The sequence below is a fragment of the Apteryx mantelli genome, chromosome 8 (genome assembly GCF_036417845.1).
Source record: "Apteryx mantelli isolate bAptMan1 chromosome 8, bAptMan1.hap1, whole genome shotgun sequence".
NCBI classification, from domain to species: domain Eukaryota; kingdom Metazoa; phylum Chordata; class Aves; order Apterygiformes; family Apterygidae; genus Apteryx; species Apteryx mantelli.
Genome location: NC_089985.1, coordinates 9,336,550 through 9,357,410, shown reverse-complemented (window position 1 = coordinate 9,357,410; position 20,861 = coordinate 9,336,550). Strand labels below are relative to the sequence as shown.

The following is a 20,861-nucleotide window of genomic DNA, read 5'->3' as shown; positions in this document are numbered from 1 at the left end:
GAGGCGATGCAGCTAATGTCTGCAGAATCTGAAGTGACCTCCAAGGTAGGAACTGTGCCATTCATCAAAGTCTGTATTCATTTACATTGCTACTCCAACATACTCACGTTTCATTCTTCCAAATACGTGTGAAAGATAACCAAACTAGACCAAAACTGGACTGGCTGCCCTGCCATTTGATAGCATGGCCACCAAAGCAGCTGGGAGGTCCTGCCTCTGCGCCCACACTTGGTGTTACAAGGCCTCAGCATCACAAGGAGAACACGGTAAGATGGCTGTGGGCACAGCTCTGTACAAAAACCAAACCATTTAACAGTTATGTTACCAAGCCTGAGGAGGTTAAAAACAAAGAGCCCCCCCACTAATCTGCCTGGAGTACTTATCCCACTGGAGTCAATAGGATTAAATGAGCTCCGCTTACCGGGGGGAGGAGGGAGCTTTGGTGTTTGAGTAAAGTTTAAAGCATGTCCAAAATTTTGTATATTTCTAATGAAAGGTTCTTAAAAAAGAAAAAGTGAAAGTGAAACACTCTTTCTTTAATTGAAATTGTTAAAGCTAAATGCCACTTGACCCTTAGATGTCTAGCTATGAATTACAGCAATATCTTTGATGTCATCAAGTGTATTAGTATTCATCTCCAAACGTAAATCCTGGATTAATTTGGAAAGTGCATCTTCTTCTGCATCACCTGATGCAGTAAATTCCACAATCCCTTCTGCTGCTGTAGGTGTCTCCGTAGGCTGAAGAATGGTGACTCCGTGGCCACTGTTACTAAAAATGTGATTATTTTTCATCTTCAGTTTGGGGACGGGAACAACCTGTAGGGGGATCAAAAGGGATGGACATTGAAAGATACAGTGCAGTATTAGCTGTGTTCTCTTTCCGTATCTATTTATTACATCTGGACCTCACTTGCTTTGCACCTCAAACTTCGTGTTAGCCCAGTAACATTACTGATGCAAAGCTGGAACCATGCAATGTCCAGTGGTTTTAAAGAGAATACACTTAGTGGTTTCAATATTAAGCCTACAGCTCTTAAATATGATCTAACATCTGTTAAAGCTCTCCAATTTCACCTTCTAGTTGTTGCTAGTCTTCAAGGGAAGACAGCATTTCAGTAGGAAGTAGGAGATGGGTGCAAGGCGAGCACAGAAGAGAACAGAGCTTAAGGGAGGGCCCTGAAGCAGCAGGCTGTTTTATACAAGGGCAACAGAGGAGCTCTTTCACAGCCTGGCAAAAAAGTAAAGATTAATTAATTTTGAGGAACTCTGCAGCTACAGCATGTCAGTGATACCCTGAAAACACTTCTTAGACTGCCCCTCTGGTGCTGACAAGCAGAACAGCCCATTTCCTGGCTGCATGCAAGCTCAGGGTCAAGTCCTCAGGCTTGACTTGTGCAGAACACAACCGGGGATACGGGGAAAAATGCAGATGTACCCTAGCAAGTCGGCCTCCTGTCAGACAGCAGCTCGGGATTACGTCCTGCTATTCCAGTTAAGGTTTTGTTGTCATGTGTAGTAGGGCCGTTTGCTTTCAACTACATAACTATCATTTGCTTTTCCCTGCTTTTAATTTAGTAGGTTTTAGGAGGCAGAGTAAGATACCAGGGATTTTCAAGCGTGTGTACAAAGTTCTATGATACTGGCTGAAAACAGTTTTACTGGGGTACTTGAACATTAAGTCCTAGCTAAAGAAATACCCTTTTTAGAGTAAACTCCATGTTTTTCAGGTCAATTTACAAAAATGATTCTGAATTGTAACTGTAAAGCTATAATCTACTATTACTAGAAAAAGACCATAAATTGTTACCTTAATATTAATGCCACCCAGGCTACGATGCGAGGTCTCACTAGTTCTGATATTATTGCAGTGATGAATTTTGTTACCTTCTAAGATAGCTGTGCTCCCTGGGTACAGCTCAACACCAGCACCCTGTTCATTAAACAAAGAGATTAAATCCAATTTAATGTTGCTTGTAAGGACTGTTTAAAAAAATAATCTGTCACTCAGAGTACAGTTAAGTGTAATAGCGTTCTGAAATTCTGTAGGTCATATTCTTACATTGCAAGTTGATGTTGAGAAACAGAACTTTTAAGGGCACAGTTCTGAGAACTGCTCAGATTGCAGGCTGCGGAGGGAAAAGGTGACATCATTGACTATTTAGCATCTAAAAACTACAGTTCAGGAGATATTTTAATATGTAAAACTCCAGTGCATAGATAAAGTGTCAAGCATTAAAATAGTGCTTAACAATATTCAGTCTGTTTTTTAATATGTAATCCCTCAGGGCAAGTTAAGTGGGAAAGCAATAATCTTTGCCAACACTTCCTCTGCTAGAAATGAATACAGCAGTCTAAACAAGGATTGATGTGCTAATGAAGAGCTTAAACAGTCTGGCTACAGGGAACTGAAAATTAACTTGAAATGACATGTACGTTTTCACAGTAAAATCTGAGCTTGGGATGAGTTTACTCTGTCAGTAAATTGATCTGTCCTTTGTTTCAAAAAGCCAGCTGGTTAGAACATTCACATTTCTTGTACAATAAACTTAATTATTTGAAATTCAAGAATGAAGTACCTGAGCTCCAGTAATCTCACTGTCTGTGACAGTCAGAGAAGCCCCAGTGAGCACACAGACTCCAGTTCCTTCGCACCTTAATACACAGTTTGCTAAAGTCAGGTGGCCAGATTCAACAACCATGATACCATCGACTGTCCCCTGCTGTACCAGCGTAAGGTGCATTAGCTTTATATCTTGGGCTTTGGATACCACAAAACTATCATGAGTTGGTTCTGAAACAATCATCGTTTCTTCTGGTTTTCCAGTTCCTGATGGAAAAGGAGAAGAGTATAGCAGTATCAAAACAATTATATGACGGATAAAAATTTAAGAAACAAACTGACAAGTGTATCTTGCTTGTTTTAAAACTTCTAATGTAACTATTAAAAATGCTACCAACAAATTACAAATTGCAGTGAAACCAAGTACTTTAAAGCTTAATTTCTTCAACTGGCCCCCATGCTTGCATGCCTGATTGTATGCACCACGCTGCATTAAATAGAAAGCACTAATGCTGTTCACGTAAACTGTAGTTTCAAAAGCCTGACAATCGGAACACACAGCAAAAGGGCGTGGATGTGAGTATCTCAGCACTAAAGAGAAAATACAACATGTTAACTGTTGTCTTTGAGGTAATATACAGTGGCCTGTCTGTTGTGAGCAGCCTGTTGGAATCGGTCACACAAGACATCTGAGAGTCTGCCTTTTACTGTGCTGTTACAGTAAATTTGCAGGAGATTACTCAGGCGGCACTTCACATAATGTAGCCCAGTATGAGAAGTGAAAAAACTTCTTTAGATGTAGGCAGCTTCCCACCAGTGGAGAGGAATTCAACCAAACTACTCTAGGATCCCTACTTAAAGAACGGTTAGAAGAACGCTAAGAGGTCATTTGTAGTGTCAGCATTAATGGTATCCCGCTGATCTCAAGACAGCCATCTCCAAGACACGTCACAGCTACCCCCAACGTTTTCTCTTGAAAAAAAGTCTTTTCTCATAAGCAGTATCTGTACAGAAAGAGTCTTCCTACAGAATTATGTACAAGTATTTGTTCTTGATCTGCAGAGCAAGCGTTAAAAGTGTGCACATAATATTTTGAATGATTTGTTCCTGAGAGAACTGACCAAATTAGCATTGCAGTTAGTTAAGCGATCTCTTTTCTGCCTCCAAATTAAAAATGCGGTGAGGAATACTCAGGGAAACCTACTGTCACAGGTATGATTTAATCAAGGTGAGTGCCTTAATATGCAGGGTAGTGATGTCTTACCTCTCTCTGAAAAAGAGGTGCAGTAAGAGTTTAAAAACTACAAAAAAGATGAAGAGGGGAACACTGCTAATCTGTAACGTGTCTGCTCACCCTGAGCATTGACAAGCGAAGGGATCTGAAATAGCTGCCTAAAAGCACTTTCTCAACAGAATGAGAAAGAGCACTTCTAGTTCTGAAACATCTGTCAACGCAGCGTATGGCCCTGCTGCGGGCAGCAGGAAGGCACGCTTCATAGGCGCACCAGGGCCCCAGCTTCGCTTACGTTTTCTGCTGCCTCTTTCAAAGTCTCCCTTGAAGGAAAAAAAGTGTGTATTTACAAACACAAACAGTTTACATTCAGGTAATTGCAACAAACCAAAGCTGGAGAACTGGGAGAAGAAAAGAAGCCCCCCCAGGAGTTCCAGGAATGGGAAAATAAGCAAATTAAAGGAAGTTCTAAGCAATGAACGTCAGAAGGACACTTCACTGCCTGCTCCCTAACCTCCTGGTGATTTTTTCCTGACACTGACAGGAGCCCTGAAAAATTTTCAACATTACCTTGTTCTGAGCAATAACAGAAAGCTGCACTAAAGCAGCCTTGAAATAAGCAGGCACTGAATAAAAATCCCCACCAGCAGCTTTGCATGAGGCCCTGTTTTTCCAAGTCATACCTGTGCAGGTTGGTCCCAGAAGGACGTGGAAGTCATGTAGTAAGAAGGAACAGATAGTGCCTTGGTATTTGCATTGGCCTCAGTGAAGAGCATGCATTGAAAGTGGGGGTGTGTGTGTGGGTGTGTCTGTGTGCGTAAGTAAATCACTGAGATGCAAGAAGTGGCTTCAGTTTGTCTGTACCATTGCTGGGAACTTTGTTGTACCAGGTAGCACAAACCATCATGTCACAGAATGGCCAGCTTTAACGAGTATTTTAGTAAACATTATCACCTGGAAGTAATGCACACAAAGAAAAGTCACACCAGAACTGAAGGACAACTGAAGGAGCATTTGTTGCATCATTTTTCATGAAACTAAAAGGCAGAAAAAAAATGATAAAGTATAAAATAAACTCAGAACCTGATGCCATACTTTGTAAGATGCAAGATCATGAGATGATGTAGGCCTCAGCCTGAAAAAGGAAATGTATGCGAGTGTATGTTTTTAAATAATCAGTGCATGCAGGCTTTATATTTGTAAGGTGTGATTTACTGACCATGACTGCAAAGTGTGTTGGTGCTAATTTCTAATTAAGCCCATCACCTTATAGTAGGGTTAAACGCAGCATTGACATCGACATTCTTATTAGAAACAAACAAACAGAAAAACCCCCTTCTTTCAAGAGACATCAGGGACAACGGCCTGCCTATTTTAGAGGTGCTATTATTTGTATTTAATTTATGCTGCTTAAAAACAACCAAATTATCTATCTCTTCTGCCACGAAAAACAAAACAATGCATGCAAATTTTCTGTGTCCACCTATCAGTGGGGATGAGGAGAACCTATCCTTTATCAATAAGATTACTGGCTTGTTAGCTATTAAAAGTTTTACTGAATGGATTTTTCCACTGAATTCCTGTTTTACTGTATTCAAGTTGCACAGTATTTTTCTTCTGGTAGTAACGAACAAATTACACTCTGCCATTTATTTTCACACTGGAAGTTTTTAATCCAGTTAAAAGCTTTGGTAGGCATATTTTTCCCTGACCTTTATTTAAGAGTCAATAATCAAGACTGCTTTAGAGCTACAGTTCATAAAGACAGAGGTAAATTAAGAAGAACACAATACTAACCTTTAATAATAATGTCTTCAGTTAACATGGATAAGTTTACAGCCTTATATTCTCCTGGAAAAACCACCACGGTGTCTCCACTATAACAGTTTTCTAAAGCCACGTTCAGATTCTCATGATGCTGAAGTGGAGTGTCCACAGAAAACCCCTTAACCTGTACAGGAAGGAGAGAGCACCACTTCCTAGGTCTGAGCAAATTCAAAACAAAACAATGTCACGTCTCCTGTGTCAACTGATCTTGGCTTTGTTTAGCATAGTTTTTCTGATTCATACACAGTTTGAACAAGGAAAAAGCTTTCCTTACCATTTCAGCTGTCATTGTTTTAGCTACAGTATGAGTTACAGTTTTCCCATCATCTCTGTACCCTTTCCTGCGCCTTAGTATCCTTGGGGTCAGAGGTCCGTGGGCTCTGAAATTGAGACGAAATCTATGTACTACAGTTAAATTTTAAGCAAAACATTTCCGATGCCTATGAACAATGACTTAAAGTTATGCTAAATCTATTATTGCATTGAACAGGGGTGTGCATTTTAAGTGCAATATCCTCGATGACAAAGATACCAGGAACGTTCAGCTTCACAAAAACCTCACAGCACTGAGGATTAAAAAAAAAAAAAAAAAAAGGTTCAAAAGCACCATCTTCAGTATTTCCATCTTGTTTAGGCCAGAATCATTTACCACTCAAAACCACCTATGTGACGCACCCCAATCCTCAATAAACTTTGGATTAGTTAAATGTTAAGGTTCTGGGCTTTGACTCACATTTGGAAACAAATGCTGAATTCTAAACAGTGCTGTTTATTCTCATGTAGCCACTTTTATAACATTTGTTAGACAGACTAATACAGACAGGGCCAAAACTGCTTTGATGAAGTTTAAGCATCATCTACCTTCAAGCAGCATTTCAGGCTTCCTTGACTGCATAATCTATTTACTGTGCTGAGATGAGTGTTCATTAATGCACTTCAAGACACTGATCTTCAGTCACTGGGTTAGTCTCCCTTTGAGACCTTGCAACCAAATCAGTTATTCCCAAGTTGTAGCACACTGCACTCTAGAGAGCAGCTGCGAAGTCAAACAACCTTCTGTCTTTCCGTCACATCTAGCAGCAGGCCAGTACACAGCTGTTCCACTGCTAAGAGGTGCTGTCAGCCCAGGGACCCATGTGCAATTGAGCCATGGAGTCTGAAGTTACTGCAGACAAACAGGGAGGTGGATTTATGATAATTTTAATTATATGCTTTTTACATAGGAATGCTGCTTCATTCATTGTGTGGACAAAGCTTCCAATAAGTGGCATTTCTGACGGTGTTTTCTACATATATTTATGCTTATCCTCCACCTTTCATCCCTTCCCTTTGCAGGCCTGACCAATTCTGGGACTTTGTGGTGAGAAAGAATTTGAGGATTTAGTATCATCCAACCTCCCAATGTGGGAACTGTATGAGCACGACCTGTAGGATACTCTTAGCGCAGAAAACTTCTGGGAGAAAGTCCCAGTGATGTAATATTTTCCAAGGCAGTGTGACAAACTTTTTTTTTTAATCTTTCAGTGACTCAGAAAATCTGGCAGTGTCTGAAGTATGAACTTTGCTAGCACAACATCAGTATCTGTGGTGGGTGGAAGGATAGAATGCGACATTAAAAGTTCTGCTAATCCAACAGAAGATTATCTGAAGATAAATTTAAGAAATGGGAGAAAGAAAGAATCGGTAAATACCAGGCGCTGATCAGAGCTCAATAGTCTGAGGACAACCAAGGACCATGGATATAAAAGTTAGAATTAAAATAGAGTAAGTTATCTAAAAATACAAGGACACATTATGATAAAAAGCAAAAATATTTACTCTTTATTATACTGTGCCTGATACCAAAGAGAATTTTTTTGCTCAATATGCTTCTGCCCCACCACTCCTCTTAAGATATAAAATATTTCTGGTCAGGAGTGCTTGTGGTACATAATCACTCAAGTCATAATTAAGGGATTTATATGCTACATGAGAAAAAGAATTTTCTCCCTGACTCTGCCAGATTTTCTACATAATTCTAGACAGAAGATTTAATCCAGTTTCACATATTAATTGTACGCCCTTTATATTCTGTGCATTATGTTTAAGGCATCTCCAGATTAGCCTGTGGATATGCAGGCAATGAAAACTACAGTTCCAAAGTAGTTACAAATTGCTAAATAACCTGGAAAACAAGCTCCAGGCTTCTCAAATATACAGCCCAAAGCAATCTTTTTTTTTTCCTCTTCCCACCAAACAAATTTGACTTTAATCCTTACTTACAAAATGGTTACAATAGCACTCTGCTCCCTAGAAGTGTTGGAATAATTCATTCATAATAAACCAACATACTTTCATCAGAACACTATTAAAAGACCATGCTAAAAGGTTAAATATACTTAGTGATGGAGTGTATACATTTATTTATAATAAGATGGATTAAATGAGCATTTATTAATAAATCAGCTGTGCATACAGTGACCACCACTCAGCCTCTGCATTCAAAAAGCAGAGGTCCAATTAAAAAATGTCACTGTTTTACGGACACCAGAACCAATGAAACACGGTTGCTCTGGAACTGCATTTTGAGATGTACTGAACTTCACACCGTTAAAGTATGCAAGCTCACGATGTCTAGTTATCTGCCTGTTTTCACTACTTAACCTCTTGGAAACTTCCCTGGGAAGCTCAGCCCTTGAGCAAATTTTACTGAAATCTGACATCAATTTCAGTAGCATATGAAGAAGAGTGATGGACGGACAGTCCCAGGAGTCACTTCCTTAGGAGGAGGCTCAAAAATGGCATGTGATCATGCCTGATCAAGACCACTGCAATGCAATATGGCACTTGCACAGGCATCCCTAGCACTGTGACATTTTTAGTTTCTAAACGGTTGAGCGTGCAGTCTTAACCTAATTTAATTTTGCATATTTTTGTAGTGTGAATCCACACACACACTCTCCTGAAATGTAGTAGTTCTGAAACTGCCAGTTAATCAGAATACTCCAGTCCTTACTCGAACAAGAAAAGCAAGGGGCGTGCTAGAGATTTAAATTTTACCTATTCAGTAGCTGTACAAGAAAGGGTAATATCACACTTTACTTCTGTGTAATAATGCCATTAAAAATTATACAAACAGCAAGTATGAAACTTCTAAAATTATAACCACAGCACTTATTAACAAAAAATAACTTTTTGAAGATAACAAGCAACAACCACTCCTTGGAACAGATTTTGATTGGAATTTTCAGGTAGCTGATAACAGAAGGGTTACCTGAGGCGTAGGTCCTCCCATATCTTCAGCAACCCACACAGCATTACTAGTTCATAGTACTTTTTCCAGCACTCTACAACTTCTTCTTCTGTGGGTTCTTCTTCAATGTTACTTTGATACTGAATCAATTCCAAACGCAAGATTTTATACTTCTCCAGATGTTTTTTGAAACGGTGACCCACTGGAGCAGGAATAGTTCCATTCTGAATATCACACCAACTTTTAAAAGCAAGAAGTAAAAAGGAAGAACTCTTTGTAAAAAGAACTCTGTACATTTTTTTTTCTTTTGGTAAGATACTTACAGGTTAATTCTCTCTTCTACCAGAGCCGAATATGTCTCACAGCTTTCACCAGCATCCCAGTCCCTCCAAATGAAATCATAGAAGAATCTGTAGGATATATTCACATGACAATACGTAAGTGGATACAGCAGCAGTAGAGAGCAGGAGGTTTTTTTTTCTCCCCTGACAAACTAGTCATAACTTTCCACTGAAATAGTCTCAAACCACAAAACCCAGGACTCAATACAACACTGCAATCTAGTTTCCTGCAAGATAAACCTGCTTAATTCTACATCTCTGTTTCTTTTGCCTACTTAAAGTACCTAGAAAGTTTCCATGGCATATTAGCAGATTTATATGGCTGTCCAGAAGGGTAAGAGTACTAACCAAACTGTTCTTCATGGAAATGGGCATGTAGTTCGTAACACATTTCCACTGTATTATTACTCACCTTCCAATACCAGAGACAGCTTTGGGGTGGAGTGAGGTATGTGGGGAAGATACACGGAAAGAAATACAACCCCCAAATGCTTTCCCACTAGCTTTGAAACATATTGCCGTGAATTTAACCTATTTGGAGAACTCTAACTCCCCAGACAATCTCGCAAAATGAGATAACAAAAGATAAATTCTGCTCCACGTGAAGGTTAGACAACTCTAGGAGGATAGTTTTATTTTACATATTCACGTATTATATAGCACATGAAAATACTGCTGACAGGAGAACAAGATCTGCTGGGCAATCTCAAAATTCTTTGTCTTCCTGCAGAAGTCCCACAACGACGGTTTTCTCTTCGCAAACACCTGATGCTATACCACATTTCCATACAGGAATCTTGAAACTTAAACACAGCAGAAGCAGCAGACCAAGGAGAAACTGGCTTTTTTGCAAGGCTAGGTTCACTTTTCTTTAACTAAAAGACTCCTCATAGCAGGAGAAATGGAAAAGAAAGAAAAAGAGAAGAAAGACAATTTCAAGATCTTTTGTCTTCAAAAGAATTCCTTAGAGAAATATAATGCATCTGATTTAAAGCAAGAAAGGCATTCAGTAAGGCTCTGCAATCATGAAATTATCCAGTGAAAAATACTGTTCTGGACAGGACACAACCCCATTCTTGACTAGCTGAGCTATTATAAGGAGGGGAAGAACATAATGGAGCTGTTTTGGGGCTGATAATGCCTATGTTGATCCTTTTAGGGGGGTTAAAAAAAGCTAGAAATTCTAAAACAATTGTCCTAATATGGGAAGGACTGCAAATAATGTACAGGTGAGATAAAATTCTGGCTTGACTATCATTTATGGTGGTGGTGGGAGAAGGGAAGAGTAGGAAGCACTCGAGGACAATAAAACTTACCTGGTTTTCTGCAGAATGTAACAGATAACTTGCCAAATAAGCACAACTTTCTTACAAAAAGATTTTGAGATTAGGAGGGTGATAAGATGTTTCAGGTAGTCACCTGATACCATCCTCACAGAGATGATGCTTAAAGGAATTAGAAAACATTAAGACATTGCAAAAGCAACGATGGAAGCAGAAGGAAATGGTTGCTAAGCTTGTAACATGAAAGCTAATCATAATAACCAAAACAGTTTGATTCTGTTCTTAGAAGATGAATTAAAAGATTTTTAGTAGATCTCTGACTGTGAAACATTAGATTTTTAGTTATCCAACAGTTCCATGAGGATTTAATCAGAATTTCTTGGAATGCCTCCTACCTTTAAAAAACAAAAATAAAAGAAAGCAAACAAACAAAAAATCCCAGACCATGTGTAGATTTATTCATGAAGGGCAAAATGTGTATTTCAAGACTAAGGTTTTCAAGTGCCATAGGTCTGAGACCTGTCTATCTCATTTGAGCTAACAGTCTCAAAACAGATAGAACAACCCCAAATTAATGAACTAATATTTGTGATTCTCCAGTTTGTAACCTGAATCTTCAAGAGAGAGGAGAGAGCTTTAAAACACCTGCCCATACATATGCACACCACACACACACAAACTGTTTGGATCATTTGGGACAAATGACGTTGGAAAAACAGATGAGCAGTAGCACCGGTGTTTATGACCTTTTGCAGCTGCAATAAAATTCCTTAGTGCTAATACAGACGTTTAGATTGGCTAGGGGAGCTGGCAGGCTGCTTGCACAAACAGCCAGAAACTCAGCGATACTTCTGAAATGGAATTGCGTTTAGTTCATCATTTGGCAGGGCAGCAGTCTACCACAAAAGAAGAGGAAGGGGTGGAAGAGGGGGAAAGTCGCACCTCTGTCTGTGGAGGCCAGTTATTCCAGTGCAGCCCAGTAAGAGTGGTGCACTTTTATTAGCCTGCCTGTGCCAGTTGAAGTTGGGCTGCTCTACTACACCGATAAAGAAGAAAATGAGCAAGCGCTATGAAAAAGCAGACTCGGTTATGCCGCACTGACCAAAAAGAACAGACAGAAAATAGACACCAGTGTCCTAGCAGTAAGAGGCTAGCATCTACACCCTGCACACATAACACCCCTCCCACAAGTGAGAGAAAGCAGTGCGAAATGAAGCACATCGGCTACAGCGGTATCTTGCTGAGGGACCTAGGGGAATACAGCAGGGAGACCATGAGGCAGGAATGTGGAGCAGGAAACTCTGCTGACCTACTTCTACTTTCACTAGCTTTTCCTGAGTAAGAAGTAGGGAATATTGGCTCCTACATTATATGAAGACATATGTGACAGAGGAGAAAGCAGGTAAGTTCCGAAATAGATGTAGCTATATGGTCAGTTTAAGCCCAAGCGTGCCCATTGCTGCTGCTCCTGAATATCCCGAGAACTCTGGCCCCACTTTTCTGCTAATACTGTTTTGGTGGGTTTTCAGTTAGATCAGCTCACTGATCCACCTCAGTATAAGGCTGCAAACTCAACAGAAGCAATGGGAATATATGGTTGGAACAAGGCAGAACTGTGCTGTTCAATAACAGCCTCAGTTAGAGGGGCTTAAACTGACTGTTATCTTCATGGCAAGGTTCCTTTGATGTAGAATCTGGTTCAAATCTCCTATATTTAATATTAATCATTTCTGTGCTATTTCCTGGAAAGGATGTTTTTATGAAGTGACACTGATTTCCTTTGTACTCTAAAATAATTTCAGTCCTACCTGGTGGCACCAAAGAAAAGAGCAGAAGCAAACCCAGCAGAAAAAGTGCCCGTCAAAGAGGTCACTACAAAACTTCCAACTCTTTCAACCAACGCGAGGCACTGGCATTCGAGAGGCAATCAACCTTGTGAGAAATTTCTAATGCGATGGTACTTCACTGTGAAGCATAGCTGTTACAAAAGTCAGCTTCAGAAGGGCTTTTCTTGTTTTTCGTAGGAGTTTGTGTTCACAAGCCCACAGTGGTAACAGATCACAAAGCATCTGGCACCCACAGGAAGAAATGAATAGAAGTTGAATGAGCAACACAATGTTCTTGTTTTATGCAAATTAGGACAAATCATGCAGAAAGATATTAATCTGCATATGCAAATGACTGCTAAAAAAGTATTGCCATCATCATCAAATCAGTGGAAGAATCAGAGCTAAGTTCCAGCTTTAATACCTGTTTGTTCCCACCTCTCAGAGGGAACAGCCCCCTACACAGCAGCAACCAACCCACCAGCACTAAGCTTACTAACAAAGCTGAAAAAGGTGATGTTATGTTGGTTTGAGTGAATTTTTTTGTAAAGAGATCCTGCATGCTCACTTTTGACAATAACATAATCTTTTAACATTCTGAAGACTATTTACATACATAGTACTTTCTACACTATTAAGAAAGACTTTAACAGAAATAAAATACACTGCGCAAGTGAGTTACCATTCTCTGCTGGGAGTCACATATTCACTAAGTTCATCTAATGACATGCTTATATGGCCCTCAGCGTTACTGCAAATACCTAATCTGCATTTAACAGTCTCTGCAGTTTTTTCAAGTAGCTAGTCTTACATAAAGTGGAAAAAAACAAAGTCACACCATTATGAGAAAAGACTTCTTAGTAATTACAGACTGCTGTTTTGTAATCTTTATTTGAAGCGTAACTGAGGCACCAAAAATGAAGCAAAACAAATCAACATATAAATGAGAAAATATTTTCATGTTTTCAAACTCTTAAGAGTTGAGATTATGGTTTCTTTTTATTCCCTAACCTCAGGACAAAGCCAAAAGCTAAATTTTTCAAAACTCAGAACAAGAGTTATTTCTTTTAGTCTTCTAGGCTGTTTGCTTTATGAATTTTTTAAACAAACCAATATTAAAAATCTCCCCCCCCCCAAATCTTTGAGAAGAACGTAGATTTCTAAACCAAAAAATCATTGACTTAGAAGTGTCACTTTAAAAGTAACACTGGGAACAAAGTCAACTTTGCAATTCCCTTTTTCTCCCCAAGTGGTTCTCAGTCATCAGAATCCATACCAATATTGCTTAGCTGACATTTTTTAACCAAAAAAAAGTTCAAAAATGTCACGTCAACTCTCAAGACAGATGGCTATAGCCTTAAAAAGGCCATGCACTTAAAGCAATAAAGCAAAAAGGAGCAATTTTGAAGTAAAAGGAAAAAGGTAGGGGGGAGCTGCTTGAGTGATGAGACTAAATGCTAGAGATTTATGTAGAGCCAAGGATGTGGGAATGAGAACCTGTTTGACACTTCTAGGCTGGGTCAATCAGTGAAATAAGTTTCCTAGACATGTGACATGGATTTTCTCGCAATACGTTTTCAGTTTTACCACACCTCAGATCCAAGTTTTCTTTGTGATTCCTCTTACACTATTACCAAAATGAAGTAACCTTTCCAATATTTCTGCTATGGATACAGCTCCTTAGTTAATGTTTTATCAGCTGTGAATGATAAAATAGTGCAAAATATGCTAAATACCTCACAACTTCCAAAGCCTGAGCAATTTCAAACACAGCACTGTCCTGTCCCTCTACAGGGTAGACTTCCAGCAAAGGTACGCAATGGTCCAAGTCCTCCAAAATATTATCAACCAATTCTCTTGGTATATTCGCAATATTAGAAGAAAATGGTTCAGCAACAGATACAGAGGCTTTGAGCTGAGATGATGAACTCTGAGGTGGTTTCCAAGTAACCTAATTTAGACAAAAGGCTACATATGTCAGTATCTCTTTACATTAGTATCATCATATACATAAAAAGAACAATAGAAATAGGAGTATTTGTATGATCTTGCAATTTAACTCACAAAGGTTTTTTTTTAAAACAATTCCTGAAAGTTTCACATACAAAAATGGTCTACAATATTAAACTAAAAGTCAGTATTTGTGCAAATAGCATCTTATCTTCTTGTAATTCTTTCCCAGCAGAATATATATGAGTCATTTGCAGGCTATGTACAGCATACATTAAAAATAATGGCTACATCAGGCAGCTATAGTAACCGGTATCTACAAGTAGGTAACAAAAGCATATTTAAGCTGTCCCAAATGCTAGTTTCTGAATTTATATTTTAAAGTGATGCTTGTGACTCATGTATTCAAAGTTGCGTAAACATGTATTCAAGTTGCGTAAACAATGCAAGTACTTATTTAGCTTTTCCACACTAAATAACTTGTCTTAGTTGCTTCCAACTTTGATGAAGCTTCATTTTCAGACTGAAACTTTCCAGGTGCAGTCTCTATGAAGGTGATCTTCAAAAAAGTCTGAATGGAAATTCTCAGAAACAAACCAAAGCAGGAAGAGTTACTGTAAAATTAAATATGGACTGAGGTTTGTTTTGTTTTTTCAAAAGATGCTCCAAGTAAATGATCCTGCTCAGAAAAGTTTAGCAAAGTTTAGTTGGAAGCATAGTAAAGCCAGAGCTATACAGCTGACTATGTAGAAAGCCATCTGTAAGGACGACTTAAGAATCAGTGTAGATAAGTAAGTGAACAAAAAGAGCTGAACATATGGTGGCTGCAAAGACACAATACGTATAAAAATATTTATATTACTTCTGCATATGGTAATGGAAAGCTTGCTTCTTAAATACATCCAATTCTCATGTCCATCATTTTTATAGTGTTAAAAATTTGGAGAATGTTCAGTGAGATCACAAAATATTCAAAGCTGAAATATGTCTAATGAAAAGACTTCAGCCAATTTAGCTTATCTAAGAGAAGACTGAGAATTTGATCTTGAGCTGAAAGTATTTACATAACAGAAGTCTTAAAAGAGAAGATTAGTTTTCTTTATAAAAAGAAAGAAAGAAAGAAAAAAAATCTACTTTAATCACAACATGCTCTGCTTAGTAATGCTCATTCTGTCCCATGGAAAGATAACTTCATTCACTGCAAGAGACCCTGGGTGAAATTCTGTTATTTAAATACAGTATATAGGTCATTAGCTTACTGATTCTAAAATTAGTTTGCATGAATCATCAGGTGTATCAGAGCTCAAGATAAGAGACAGCCAGAAAAGTTACCTCAACAAGTATTCCAATAGAAGGTATAATTAAATCTTCTGAACTGACGAAGAAGAGCTCTGGATTAGCCTTCCAGATTCCAAGCCAGTTGTTTTCTTTCATCTTCAGTTTTTCCAAAAGGTATTTGCTCATTGCATCACCAGCATTCTCTGCCTATTTTAAGAATTAAGGATGAAAGATCTATATTACCTCTATGTTACCTAAGAAAAGTTAATAGACAAAGTTAAAAAAAAAAGGCTGTATCCAGATGATATATATCATCACATTCATGCAACATGAAAACAGTTCCAGTGTTTACTCTCCTGGAATCATACCTAAATTATATCTCATAATAGTTGTATGGTCATTTCTGTAGCTTAGAGTACCTAGTTACTTCACTAGCTGCCTTCTCAGACTACTTATTAGCTTGTCTGCTAGATATATATATATTTTTTTTTTCTTTTGATCTGTTGTTTTATTAACGAGATGTTTTCTCACCGTTTCAAGACCGGGTTCTGCCTCTTGACTGCTCCAGAACTAAACATTCCTAACAAGCATGCTCATGTATTTTTGTGCCATTCCTACTAATTAATTCTTCAAAACTGCCATTTACTGAACATTTCAAACTCCACAAGCTCCAGGAAATGTGAGAAAGTGCAGGAAGTTATGATGTACAAATACAGAAGTGATAACATACCGGGAATAATGATTATGACACTATGCAGTGCCACAATTTGGAAGGATGTTCCAATTCAGATTGGCACAACACCAAAATAGACTGCTGGTTACCTGTCCATGTTGTGACGAGTGGAAATCTTCCTGTCTGGTTCAAAACAGCAGCAATATCTTTGAAAGAGCCTATTAGCTCATTTCCCTTTTTCTTCTTAGGTGCTATGTTCTCTTGTTCTATGATACAAACTGAGTTTCAAATGCTCAAGAAATTCAGGCGAACAATAGTAGCTGTTACCAGTATACTTCATCAAGTTTTTTCTTGTTTTTATTATGACCCTTGCAAAATTGTTTAGTAAAAATTCTCAGAATAAACCTTTATCTGCGTGTCTTATCTACCAAAGAACGTTAAATCTGCCTGCTGTTGTTGATCATACAAATCAGTTTACAAAGAACTAGCATTAATGATTCCCTAAATGCCCAAAACACATAGCAAAAAAACATTAATGGCACATTAATGACTTAACAAGGAGTATGAAATGGTATTTCCAATGTCAGTGGCTGTGCCCTTCCAGCCATGCAGAACATCCAGAAGCATCCTTACAGGGAGTTACTGCAAGCTAACTCTTGCTAGGTGCCACCTGATCTTCATACATAGATTCCTTTTCCTGTGCCATCAGCAATGATGGGAGATACCTCCCTCACCACTGAGCTAACCGTTTAAGTCCTGCCGCCCTTGCTAGCATGGCCCCAGCAAGGCTTCCACTCGCTCATTTTGTGTTGAGGGCTTCGGATGAGCCCCACGCAGGATCCTATGTTCTAAATGCATTTCCCTGATGTGGAAACATCAGTCTGTACTACCGGAAGCAACAATTTGAACAAAGATACCGTACAGGTTACAAAGATTATCCAAGAATCCCATTCTAGAATAAATCCCAAAGAAGGGAAACAATTAGTTTCTCCAAACAGAGCAGCTGGGAAGCACCGATTAAATCCATCTCCAGGTTCTAAGCAGGGCCACCCAACTGTCAGCCAAAAGAGCAGTTTCTTTAGAACTGCAGGTACTTTCTAGTGTGCCAAACCCTGCCCAAGCACTGTTCCTCCAGCCCCTGGAAAGCAGTGTGATTGACTGCGGCAGAAATGGGCTGAACAGTCCTCCTCTCGGCAAGTTTGTCATCATCTGCAAGCGTACAGAAGGGCTCTCCCCTTTCCAAAGTAAGCTGGAGATGTGACACATGATGAGAAAAGTGTGATTCAGGATACGAGGTCATTTTTAACACACGGAACTTTTCAAAATAGCAGACAATTTATTGTGGCAGACAGTGCACATAAGCATCTTGCGTTGACTCTGAACCACAGGCAATGACCCTTCTCTGTGTAACTTATAAGCCATCCTGAAGGGTGTTATTTAATGCATTAACATCATAGCTCGTTCTCCTTTGCCCCTTCATTCCTTTGCTCACTTTTCAGCTCTCGCTGTCCTTTACTCACCCCTTCTTCCTCCAGGCATCGTTAGTCCCTCCCCCAGTCTCCTCCCGGCCTTACCGTGCCGCCAGGCCGGGCCGCCCCCGTCCCCGCGGCGCCTCGCCCGCCGCCACGGCGCCCCCGCCGCCGCTCACCTCGCAGCCCCGCAGCAGCGCGTCGCAGTACAGCTCCACCATGTCCCCCTTGGTCATGGCGCCCAGGCGGGACGGGTACTGCTGCGGCAACGGGGCGGCTTCCCCGGGCTCCTCACTCACGCTGGAAAGCAGAGGCGGCGGCCAGCACAGCCGCGCCTCCCGGGAGGGCCCAGCCGGCTGAGCCCCGTCGCCTTCTTCCCCTGCGGCGCTGCCCTCCTCCTCCTCCTCCTCCTCCGCCGCCGCCACCGCACACGACGCCATGCCGCGCGCCGGCCGCCACACGCCCAACGGCCGCTACCGGCCGCGGCCCGGCCAGCCAATGGGGGCTCGGCTGGCGCGCAGCGGCCGTTGGGCGCGTGCGGGTCACGCGGCGGCCGGCGCTTCCCGCCTTTTCCCGGGCTGAGGCGGCGCAGGCGGGGGGGGGGATGGGGGATGCTCCGCGTCGCTGGAAGAACGAGGCGGGAAGCGCCCTGACGGGCCGCGGCTGCGGGCTGCTTCGCCCCTCTCTGCGCTGCTGCTCTGGCGGGCTGGTTTCTGCTGCCTGAGCCCTTCCCGCGTTGCTGCCGAAACAGAACGGCGGTTTGGGGGCAGCTTGGCCTTTGCATTTGAGCCATGTAGGGCCCGTGTTTTGTCCAGTCTCGTTTCAGAGCCGTCAAGGTTTTGATCGTCGTTTCAGATTGTAGCCTTGCCTGAAGCAGTAATTCAAGAGAAGCCTGCAGAATTATCTTACATAATTTTATAGTGAGATGAGCAATTGCCACATTGCGCTAACTCCTGTTTACACTCTTGAACTTGAAGAAGTTGGCAACCCCGGCAGCACAACGTGAGGCAAGTAACATACTGGGAGAACATCTGCTGTCCCAACTGTGACCTGGAAGGCAACTTGACTGTGAGTGCTGGAGTTCAGTATGAGAAAAATGTTAACTGCCTGTTGTATACTTCGGGGGACTAATTAAATTATCTGTCATCTATTTGTGCAGTTTTACTCATTCTTTTTTCTCTGTTTGAAAATCCAGATGTTGCTAAAGTGAAACCTGGCCATGTGGATTCCAGTGGCTAACACTTGTTGTTTTCCCTTGCCCTGAAAAATGGAATTTGTTTGTTAAATCTGTGGGCTCCTGTACTTCAAATGAATAATAGTGAAAGCTTTCAAATCTGATTAATTCTGCAGGTTAACAAACCTCCAGTTTGGCTCTTCTGGGTCTTTCAGTCTCAGATCAAGGAAGGACAAGAGATGACTGGAAGACATTAAAAAAAAAAAAAAAAGTGAGGTGCAAGAAAAAAAAACAATTATTTTCCCAAATTAGGGCAAGCTAAAAAGAACTCTGAATGATTATCTGGAAAGTTGTACGAGAAATTATTTTTATGTTTGCTTAAATGAATCGGAAGGGAATACCCTAGAGAGATACCCATTTGGCAAAACTCATTAAATCCAATTTACCCATTATGCAACCAACTTCATTGTGAGAAGAAACAAAGGTGGTTCTGTAAAGTGAAAAAGATGCTGAATATGGTTGTTTTGTCTGGATTTTTTGTTGCTTGTTTTGTTGGCTTATATTTTTCAATATCTAGCTGAGAATTCCTTTTGCAGTATGGGAAGAAATGAAGGGAAAAAACAATGCCGAGAGAGGTATCTAAAAGTTGTCAATTATATGTATAAATTAAGGGGAAATGTATTCTCAGAAATAAATTGAAAATGCAATGCACCCTGCAAGCATTTTCAGGCCAAAATGAGTTATATGTTTCTCATGATTTTGGATTGGTGCTTTCAGATTATTTTCCTTAGGTCAGGCAGTGAGATTGTTCTGAGTTCTTTGCTACTATTGCCTGAATTACCTTATAGAAGGAGTACCATTATCTTGAAATTATTGTAAATATTTCTTTTATTTTGATAATGTTTTATCTAGTTTTCAGTGTTTTCTTTGTCTTCTATTTGGTTTTTCTTTTTCTTTTTTTTTTTCCCCTGTCCCTTTTCCCTTTTTATTCTGCATCTCTATTTTGGGCTTTTTTGTGGGGGAGTGGGGAGGAATACAGGTTAGTTCAGCCACTGTCAACTGTACTGGCTCAAATGCCGTAAGTACCCATAAATTATACCTCTAATGCCAGCAACTTCTTTGCAATTGTATGGGAGCTGCTGCAAACCTCCTAAGGTACATCTCAGGATGTCTGGTGGTAAGCAATTAAAATTGAATTCATAATATAGAAAAAATACAGGAAAGGTAGAGGAAATTTAATAAGGGATGATATTGGAATGGTGAGTAGAGAAAGTTAGAAATAGCAAAGTCCTTGGTATCTGGATAATATTGACCAAATAAATCATGAAGTAAATTATAAGACTGAAGGTGATAAACCAGGAAAAGGACCAAACTAATATCCAAAGTGTGAATAAATTTCATTATTTGTTAGAGACAAATCATTAGTGTAACTATAGAAGGACTGTCAATACGCTTGTATAGCCTTCAGACGAGTGTAGGAAATTCATAAAAATAGTATTTGGCTGATGTTTGATAAATCAATAATATTCAGTAAGACAGTCTTCCCTACTAATATACATGTTCAAGGAAACTTATTAGTTTTAATTGTGTGAAAATGTGGGAGTGAACATTCCTGTCAAAATTTCAGATACTATTTTAGAGATTTAGGAGCTGCTTTGAAGTGTTGATGAAAGTGGTACACTAGGTATGTATTACTAGATAGGGATACGTTGATGTTCTGGAGCCTTCTTGTTTTCTTAAACTTTGAAGTTAAACAGTTTGAGTAGCAAAACCCAGTTGCTGCAAGCCAGTAGCTGATGGGGAAGTGTGAAACAAGTTTTGAGGCTGACTTAGGCCAAAGAGTGGACCAACAAAAAAAAATGAATTTGAGGTGCCCCCAAAAAACCCACTGGGAAGTCACAATGAGCACTATTCTAAATAGTATGGTTTAAAATCATATAAAAAATAACTCTGAGAAGCATATTCTGGTATCTAGATTTCTCATGTTATTTCAATGTTAATTGAACTACAGGAAA

At 39.9% G+C, this 20,861-nt stretch overlaps 1 protein-coding gene across 1 annotated transcript; it reads right to left on the bottom strand.

Annotated features, from left to right (window-relative positions):
• Positions 1-481: 481 nt before the first annotated feature.
• SHCBP1L (SHC binding and spindle associated 1 like) lies at positions 482-18,112 on the bottom strand. The gene is made up of 10 exons (XM_067300623.1): positions 17,852-18,112; positions 15,585-15,737; positions 14,039-14,253; positions 9,176-9,262; positions 8,874-9,092; positions 5,895-6,000; positions 5,591-5,744; positions 2,579-2,829; positions 1,810-1,932; positions 482-818 (listed from the first exon to the last, which is right to left on the bottom strand). The coding sequence occupies exons 1-10, from the start codon at positions 18,110-18,112 to the stop codon at positions 582-584; spliced, it is 1,806 nt and encodes a 601-aa protein (XP_067156724.1). The 3' UTR covers positions 482-581.
• Positions 18,113-20,861: the final 2,749 nt, after the last annotated feature.